The sequence below is a fragment of the Pseudochaenichthys georgianus genome, chromosome 21 (genome assembly GCF_902827115.2).
Source record: "Pseudochaenichthys georgianus chromosome 21, fPseGeo1.2, whole genome shotgun sequence".
Classification (NCBI taxonomy): domain Eukaryota; kingdom Metazoa; phylum Chordata; class Actinopteri; order Perciformes; family Channichthyidae; genus Pseudochaenichthys; species Pseudochaenichthys georgianus.
The window spans coordinates 28,985,989-28,995,324 of record NC_047523.1 but is presented as its reverse complement, the minus strand read 5'-3'; the positions used below and the strand labels follow the sequence as shown (position 1 = coordinate 28,995,324).

Genomic DNA, 9,336 nt, shown 5'->3' with positions numbered 1-9,336 from the left:
AAATCCATACGCCTAAGAAGGTGGAACTGTGTTAACGATAAGTTGATTTCCAAAGCAATTTGGATTAGTCAATCGAAAGCCAATCAATTGTTTCAGATGCATAAAAGCAGGAAACTAACAATCTGAACATCTCTTGAAAATATGATATCAAAAAATGTGATCAAATCCAAATATTACAAGGACAGAAATGTCATTTATGTTTATTTTCCAACCAAGAAAACACCACCTTAATCCAAAGATTTATTTAATCTTACTTTTTATAACAACCATTGCATTTACATTGAAACAAATTGTTATTTTTTCCACTCTATATAAAAACTATTGCATTGAAAATAATTATATTTATGCAACCAAATGACTCAAAACAGCTGAGGAACAAAGGAAACAGGAATTGTGATGAATATTTTGCATCAAAAAGATCTTAACCCCTAAGGAGAGTTCCCTCTTTGGACAACTGTAGGAAAACTATCATTATATCAATATACATGTTGATTCCAGTTCAGTCAAATGTTAAACGAAAGCTTTTCTCCTGCTCTTTGCGCTGGTTGTCACACGATTTGGACACTTCCTCCACTCTTCTCTGCAGAAGGACCGAGTTCTGATCGATCCACTGCAGTGAATCCATGTGGGTGTTGAGAATCTTACAGATCTGCTGAAGCTGAGGAGGAGCAAACAGAGAGAAAAACAAGTTAGTTTAATTTGCAACAACAAATGTGTTGTCAATACACTTGAATGAGTCCTCCTCTTACCGGGTCACTGGTGTCTGCCGGGCCACTGGATGTGTTCAGGTGCTCGATGATCTCCTTCAGGTCCTGAGACATCCTCTTCAGCTGAGCGTCCACGTTCTCGGCCAGCTTGTACGTTCTTTCACGTTCCTCGTCGGCGTTCTGCATGTAGATGGTTCCGCTCTGCTCCTTCACAGACTCCTCCAGCGGGCAGAGTAAGTCCTCCAGCTCCTTCTGTTGGGACAGGATGAAATCCAGCTCCTGGTTTAGCCTGCGCTGGTCCAGCTTCACCTTCTCCATCTCCTTGTGCAGGGATGTGATCTTCTCCCCGTTCTCCACTAGCATGCGGTCCCAGGCGTTCACCTGAGTAGCCTGCTGTAAGAAATGTCTCTCTTGGTCCTCCAGCTCAAGACTCCACTTGTTAATGAGACCCTCCAGCTGGGCATAGGTCATCACTGGAGGAGCTGTGGTTGTAGGGATTGCAGTTGCTGTAGTTGTTGTGGCGAGGCTCATGCCGGTTGAAGGTTTGAGTCCCAGTGAAAAGCCTGTCACAGCACCTGTTGTAGCGGCAGCAGTGGGGACAGAGGCAGAGGTGATGGTAGCTGCCCCAAGAGGTTTGAGCATGAAAGCCAGAGCTCCACCAGCTGCTGTGGTTGTTGCAGCTGCAGTGCTTGCAGCTAAAGTTGGAGCTGCACCCATAGTGAAGCCTGTAAGGCTCGCTGTTGTAGCGGCGGCGGCAGAAGCAGCAGCCGCAGCCGCAGCAGCCGCAGCCGCAGGTGCTGCAGAGATGGGTGAAGCAAAGAGAGACGGGCCTGTAGCTAGGGTCGGCTGGATGGAGGCAGGAGGAGCCGGGGTGGTAGAGGGTTTAATCCCAAAGGCAAATCCTCCACCCTGGCCGGTTGTGGCTGCAGCAGTAGGGGCTGGCTGAGGCTGCATACCCAGAGTGAGGTTGGATGGAGCAGCTGTACCAAAGCTGAAGCCCCCTCCTGGGGCAGCGATAGGGGCAGCAGTGGTGGCTGCTGCGGTCGCCTGGACCTTGTTTGCTCCAAAGCTGAACCCTCCAAAAGAGAGACCCCCTGCTCCTGTAGTTGCGGTTACTGCAGCTGTTGGTGCTGCTGCAAGTTGGGGTTGAGCTACCGGTTGAGTTTGAGCAGGAGTCCCAAAAGAGAAGCCCCCTGTTGCAGGGGCGGTGGTCTGTGCAGACATAGCTGTGCCCAGGGTGAACCCTGACCCGGCTGGAGGAGCTGCTGCGGAGCCCATACTCATCCCTTGTGCGGAGCCCATACTCATCCCTTGTGCGGAGCCAAAACTCATCCCTTGTGCCGTGCCCATACTCATCCCTTGTGCGGCGCCCATACTCATCCCTTGTGGGGCGCCCATACTCATCCCTTGTGCGGCGCCCATACTCATTCCTTGTGCGGCGCCCATACTCATCCCAGGTGCGGCGCCCATACTCATCCCAGTTGCGGCGCCCATACTCATCCCTGGTGCGGCGCCCATACTCATCCCTGGTGCGGCGCCCATACTCATCCCTGGTGCTACTGCTGTTTGTTGAGGAGTGGCCATTCCAAATGAGGCAGCGGGGCTCCCGAAAGAAAAGCCTCCGCTGGCTGCTGTGGTCGCTGCTGGGGTGCCAAAGCTAAAGGAGCCGGCCGGGTTGGGGTTGGCGGCGGCCTGAGTCGGAGTGCCGAAGGAGAAGCCGCCTCCCGGAGCCGCAGGTGTGGAGCTGCTCATGCCGAAGCCCGGGACTGCGGCTGCGGGCTTCTGGGTCCCGAAGGAAAAGCCAGTGGAGGCTTGCCCAAAGTTGAATCCACTCATTTTGGTTCGCAGAAGGACAACTTCAACACAAAGTCACGTTATCGTAAACAGATAACTCACAAAATGGTCACTTCCTCGCTGAACTTCTGCGGGTTTTGGCGGGTCACAAATACGAGCTGAACTGACGTAACCCAGGAAACGTTTATTTCCAACGGTTCTTTCAGGCTTCGACGGTTTATAACGTCAATCACGGGTTGTAAACATTGTGTTGAACCAGAAGGCGACCAAAAGCCAACAAAATATCCTTCTGAAAAACGTGGCCAACTGCGTCGCACTTTTTTCAAGCAGGCATTTCAGTCGATCACTAGAGGAAATGACGGCAGAAATTAGGACCAAACACTGTTGACTTTAGCCCTGAGTGTTGTCTGCCAGCAAATAAATCCCGCCTCCCTTTAGAAGAAAGACAGGTGTAATGGCCAATCACAGCACTCATCAGACCACAGCTGAAATCTGATTGGTACAGTTTATTGCCTGAAGAACAAGTTTCAGGGAAAGCAAGCCCAATATGTAACCCCCTATTTCCCAAAGAGTACTGATCTAAATCAAGAAATCAACTCTCCACGCAGAAACGATCTGTTGCCAAAAAAGTAGGCTAACACAAAAATATGTAGCACAGGCGCCTGCAAAATGATGGCTATCAAATATCAAATCCGATAGAAATGGCTCGCTATCGTTGCCGAATAAAACAGTTGTGTACACCGTCGCAAGTAAAACAAAAAGCAGACTAACAAAAAACGAAACTTAATATAAAAGACAAGATACTGCTTTACAAGGTGAAGAACACAACCGCTGCAGTAGTTAACATTATAATTCACACGTTTATTTTTCATGTTTACTTTTTTTTTTTAAGATTGTACCCAATACTTGTTGTGCATTCTAAAATAAAACATCCCAATCATTGTATATGAGTTTTTGTGTTTCGAAAATATTGTCATTACAAATTAAACCTGAACATATCTAATCCATTACGGTTTTTTTAAGTGTGTCTAAACAAAGATACCCACATCTACTATCTTGACGTTGTCATGACTCTCTGGGTTAGCTGGCTGGATCCGCACATACCATGTTTACATTTTTGCAAATATTTTTGCTATTCATATTTTAAGTAAAGGGTGATTTAGAAATATTGAACGGTTACTATGGATGCACAAATGTCACCACATCAATCTATAGGAGAACCTTAATTTCACCAGTGTGTTTGTGGGCAGCAGAGTTAGCGTGTAAGCTAACAAAGATTAGCTTTCTAACTGCGTGTCTGAGCTGGGCATGCCCTTGTAAGGATATTTAAACTAAATAAACAAGCTATTTCCTCTAACACCTACTCAACCACATAGTCCGCTGCCACAGGAGCTGTCACAATGAGGATTTTAAGGTTTCTGAGGAGCAGTGTTAAGGACATTGACTATTACTCCAAATTCTCTCCCTCTCCTCTGTCAATGAAGCAGTTTCTGGATTTTGGTAAGAGTAAACACACTACACACCATATGTATCTGTGCCTATATTTAAAGCAGGGGAATAAACATAGTGTGATTATTTAATTTGATAACATTTTAGAGCCCTGAAAAGGCTTGAAAAACATCAGTTTTCACAAGAAAAATGTGTGTTTAAAAAAACTATCTACCCTGGTTTTTATTTGGAAAACCTCATGCACACGTGTGACCCCTTGAATAGCCCACCAAACCAATCAGCAGAAGCAGAACACACACTTGCATCAATGATTACTCATTTAAAGGCTCTCATACAATTATCTTTATTATAATATCAAGATTTCTGATGTTCTTCTATTTGTTTTCAGGCTCAGAAAATGCATGTGAGAAAACCTCCTTCGCCTTCCTCAGACAGGAGTTACCTGTGAGGTTGGCAAACATCATGAAGGAGATCAACCTGTTGCCTGACAACTTACTGCGGACTCCATCAGTGAAGCTGGTGCAGGGCTGGTACGCAGCTTCAGTTCTTTAAAAGTAACCTCTCAAATTAGTCTGCAAAAAGGTAATAATGATTTTCTTTGTGTGCAGGTACATGCAGAGTTTTCAGGATATTCTTGAGTTCAAAGACAAAAATGCAGATGATGAAAAAGTCACATATGAGTAAGTACATTAAAACAGTTATATTTATGAGGATCCAATCCTGTGTGTTCATTTGTATCACCTTGGAATAATTGTTTTTGTTTTATTTAGTTTCACAGATGCGGTTATAAAGGTCAGAAATCGGCACAATGATGTAATTCCCACCATGGCTCAGGGAGTTGTGGAGTACAAAGAGGCGTATGGCACGGACCCCGTCGTCAGCCAAAATGTTCAGTATTTTTTTGATCGTTTCTACATGAGCAGGATATCCATCAGGATGTTGCTCAACCAGCACAGTGAGTAGATTCTCTTCATAACAAATGGTGATCTCATGAACAATGTGATGTCTTGATAATATAATAGATGCACTTGTTTGTAGATGTGTTCAAAAGAGGCTGTTGAACCATTAGCAGGAAACTTGAGGCTTGTTTTTCTAAAGTCAGTCCTGGCTGCCATCTTGTTTTTGTAGCAGATTGGGGCCCTGTCTCAGGTCAGTTAAATGAAATCCTTGCTTCCCTCACTTGCGTCGTTTCCCTGCGTCTAGTCCCTCCCACCAGGGAAGCATGGAGGGACGCAAGGAAACCACGAGAAGCAGGGGCCCTTTCTCATTTCTCTAACTCCCCTCCTCGACTCCTATCCTCGAGACTTAGTCCCGCCCACAGGAGATGCGAGCCGAGGAGGGGAACCGAGGAGAGAAGAGGGGAAGCAGCAGGCGGTTAGAGAAATGAGAACTCCTCTCCTCTGAGCGGTCATTTTAAAGAGACGTCCATTAATGATGACAGGAGGCAGCAGCCCTCTGTCTGATGGACAGATGTGTTCATGACCACTTATATATTGACTTTGATTCATTCACAGTGCGGTATAATGAGACAATAACAGGCTACAGATGCGGACACACACACACATATATATATATATGTGTATATATTTATATACATACAATTTCAGAATCAAACAGAGCACTCTCATAATAACGTAACACTATCAGAGACTGGATATGAGCTCATTTTCAATGAGCTGTTGATTCAAATGAAATGAAACAAGGATTGTCTCAAAGGACGATGAACCTGCCCAGACTTGGAGCTTGTTGTTATTGCCTGACAAAATGATCATGACATGATATCAGCCAATATTTACAAAATAACATCTAGGGATTTGATCATTAAGATATCATCAAATGTATGTATCAGAAGTCAGAAACAACATTTAGAGTTTGCTTTTCTTTGTTATCTGAAGATTAGGCAGTGAGGAGCGAGAATAATTTAGATTGTTGGTGTCACATCTATAGTGAGCCAAAAAGGTTTCACATTTTAAGTTTGTTTTGTGTCATTAAAAGTCTATTGAAAAAAATTAATCAATATACAAAACCAAAAAAAACATTTGATAGATTTTGGATTAAAAGTTGTTTGATGAATTAGTTTAGAGAGAAGTAAACATCAAAAGATTAATATTTTGGACGCACTGTGTATGGATTTAATTAACAATTTCTATAGTGTAGTGCATGGTCTGATTTATTGTGTCTTATTCCAGCTCTCCTCTTCGGGGGGAAGGTGAAGGTGAACCCAGCTCATCCCAAGCACATCGGCAGTATTGATCCTAACTGTCGTGTCAGCGCGGTTATCAAAGGTGAGAACTCAAACCCTTTATGAGGAACATGCAGTGCCAGGTGCTCAGATTCGTGTCACTGTCACTCAAAAGATATGTGTTGTTCTTCCCTCAAACAAACCTCTTCCTTGTAGATGCGTATGAAAATGCACGAAACCTCTGTGACCGGTACTACATGAACTCTCCTGAGCTGGTGCTGGAGGAATTCAAAGGTAATTCATGTTGGTCACACATGTTCAGTTACACAGACACCTTTAATGATGTACATTAAAGGCAAATCCATTTATTTTTATATCAAATGATTATCTTAAAGTTCAGATGCTTTAAATTGGGATTCTGTGAGATTTCCAATTTTTTTTTAATTTATCTCCTATTTTTATAGTCTTTTATTATTATTATCATTATTTCCTTGATTTTATGTTATTTATTTTAGATTTTATTGATCTGTGTGAATCTTTGCTGTACTGTTTTTTCTTTCACGCTTACCCTGTTGCTGCTTTGTACAACTGAATTTCCCCTCGGGGATTAATAAAGGTTCATCTTATCTTATCTTAGTCAGTATTGTAAAAAAAAAAAAACTAATACAGTAATATTAAACTACTGTAGTTAATGGACTGACTATAGAAAAGTACTAGACTATAGTGAGAAATATGAACTATCCCTAGCAATTCAGGTTGCATTATGAATGAATACATATGAATGGCTTGATTCAGTATCTGATGAAATATTGTCTTATCTTTGGTTATTTGAACAGCTTCACCCATCACGGTGGTCTACGTCCCATCTCACTTGTATCATATGGTGTTTGAACTTTTTAAGGTAGGATTTGTTTTATCAACCTCATAGTTGGACAGCCTGTGCAGCCTTTCTCTTCATGCTCAACTGTTGAGGTTGCTTTCATTGTTGCAGAACGCCATGCGTGCCACCATGGAGCTGTACGGCGATGCCATGGAGTATCCTCCCATCCATGCACAGGTGGCTCTGGGGACTGAAGATCTGACCGTCAAGGTACATCTGTGCTGCATCCATTCTTCTTTACTAACCAGTATAAACTCCTGGAGAAATGGAAAATGGAGTTATTCTATGAGGATACTGTTCAATAATTATGTTTTTCTTCAGGTGAGCGATCGTGGAGGAGGCGTGCCGCTGCGCAAAATTGACCGGTTGTTCACCTACACGTACTCCACAGCTCCTCGACCCAGCATCGACGGGGCCCGCGCCGCTCCGCTGGTCAGTACTACGAGCATCGTTTTCTTATTGAGGCCATTTTAAAGTTTGTGAAAAGCACACTGCAATACTCTGAGATTGACTGAGATGTTTTAGTTACTTAAAATAGAGTGCAAATTGAAATAAAGAAATGGTGCTTTTGTTTTCAGCGTCACGTTTAATAATATAAATATTATCCTTTGAATTTAGCAAGCCATATGTTGTATTTGAGCAGAATACTGAAAGCAGCAGATAGGGAGAACTGAGGACTCTTTGATATAACAAAAGCACATTCATCAAACATTGCTTATCTTCCTCATATTTTTCCGCTTACACAGAAATCTGACTGTTCCAGGGCCAACGAATCACGACCAACTGCTCTGATGTTTTAGATTGTTTGGCTTGAGTCTTGTTTTTTTTGAAAGGGTGGAAGAATACTTCTTTTTTTCCCTCCAGGCTGGTTACGGGTACGGCCTGCCGATCTCTCGTCTGTACGCCCGGTACTTCCAGGGCGACCTGAAGCTGTACTCTCTGGAGGGGTATGGAACCGACGCTGTGATCTACATCCGGGTAACAGAGATTAAAGTGTGTTTGTGTGTTTCTTCAGACAGTATTTACTTTGTATTTTAACTCTCCTTTCTAAATTCCCTTGTTAGGCGCTCTCCACAGAGTCCATTGAGAGGCTCCCCGTGTACAACAAGTCGGCATGGAAACACTACAAGATTATCCAAGAGGCGGACGACTGGTGCGTCCCCAGCAAGGAGCCCAAGGACATGACCACTTTTCGCAGCTTCTAGATCCAAATGGCTGCCGGAGGTGCTTGGTAACGAATGGTTTGGTGTGTGAGATGGCAATACATCAGTTTAGATTTCGTTGTATGGAAAGAATAAGAAAACAGGACAAAGATTTCGTGCCATATTCTTCGTAGTGGGCATTAGTTTTGTAATGATGAAAATGTTGGAGTCGAGAAGCCTCAATTAAATAAAACAGTTTCCTTTTTGATTCCTTATGGGTCCTTTAATGGCAGGGACTGGGAGTCAACTGGACCAGGTTTCTGGAAAACCACATTGCTGTGAAAGTATGGTTTAAAAAAACGTCAACAACATATGGGCAATATAAAATATCATTCTCATTAAGAATGTTTTTAAACCGAGGACAGTATAGACTAAGTTATCACCGTTTCCGTCAAACGTATTTTGGCATTTCTGTCCAAAGTTTGCCGTTTATTAACCAACCTATGATTAACAATATATCTGTGACTAACTTAAAACAAGCCTCTGAAATCCCTGAAACTCTCTACATGGTGTGAGCTGTGTCTGTTGTTTTACTGGTTTAGGGCTTTTCCTTAAATGTTGCTTTTGTTTTGCTGAAAGCTAAACTTGAACTGTCACGGTCCGTCTGTGCATCTCTTATGCTCTGCGTGAAGGTGAAAGCTTGTAAGGAAAGGAAAACTTGTTACACACTTTAAACGCTGCTTGTTTTTACATCTGTTGGAAGATGCTGCTGAGTCTTAATGGTTCAAATGGTTTTTATTTAGGGTTTTTATTCTTTAGTCGAGGACGTCTTAAAACATGTTTGATTTGCCATCTGTGACGGGTTCTTAATGCAACAAAAGTCAACTGAATAATTGGAATTCAGAAAAGCTGTCGGGAAGTTGGCCGAGAGGTTTTATTGGGTTAGGAACACTTTAGTTTACTTTTAAACTTCTCAGTTTGCAAATAAGGTATTGCCACTTGGAAAGGGGCCGCTTGGTTTTCTCAAAATGTATCAACGCAGTACGAGAGCTAACTATTTCTGGGTTGCTGTGGTGTATTATAAGGACTCATTCTGTCATGTCCTTGTTCTGTATGGATCATGTTCAGCGAAAAATAAACATTTCAAACCAACAGATGGATATTTGTGTCAAACATCTCCTG

The 9,336-nt window shown here is 43.0% G+C and overlaps 2 protein-coding genes across 2 annotated transcripts; one reads left to right on the top strand and one right to left on the bottom strand.

The window, feature by feature from the left end:
- Window positions 1–227: 227 nt before the first annotated feature.
- On the bottom strand, window positions 228–2,881 carry nup62l (nucleoporin 62 like). The gene is made up of 2 exons (XM_034110303.2): window positions 750–2,881; window positions 228–658 (listed from the first exon to the last, which is right to left on the bottom strand). Exons 1-2 carry the CDS (start codon window positions 2,541–2,543, stop codon window positions 500–502), a joined length of 1,953 nt encoding a protein of 650 aa, XP_033966194.1. The 5' UTR covers window positions 2,544–2,881; the 3' UTR covers window positions 228–499.
- A 690-nt stretch (window positions 2,882–3,571) lies between these two features.
- On the top strand, window positions 3,572–9,306 carry pdk1 (pyruvate dehydrogenase kinase, isozyme 1). Its single transcript, XM_034110138.2, has 11 exons — window positions 3,572–4,001; window positions 4,339–4,480; window positions 4,559–4,630; window positions 4,721–4,905; window positions 6,140–6,235; window positions 6,349–6,426; window positions 6,969–7,033; window positions 7,124–7,222; window positions 7,334–7,444; window positions 7,877–7,990; window positions 8,077–9,306. Exons 1-11 carry the CDS (start codon window positions 3,902–3,904, stop codon window positions 8,215–8,217), a joined length of 1,203 nt encoding a protein of 400 aa, XP_033966029.1. The 5' UTR covers window positions 3,572–3,901; the 3' UTR covers window positions 8,218–9,306.
- Window positions 9,307–9,336: the final 30 nt, after the last annotated feature.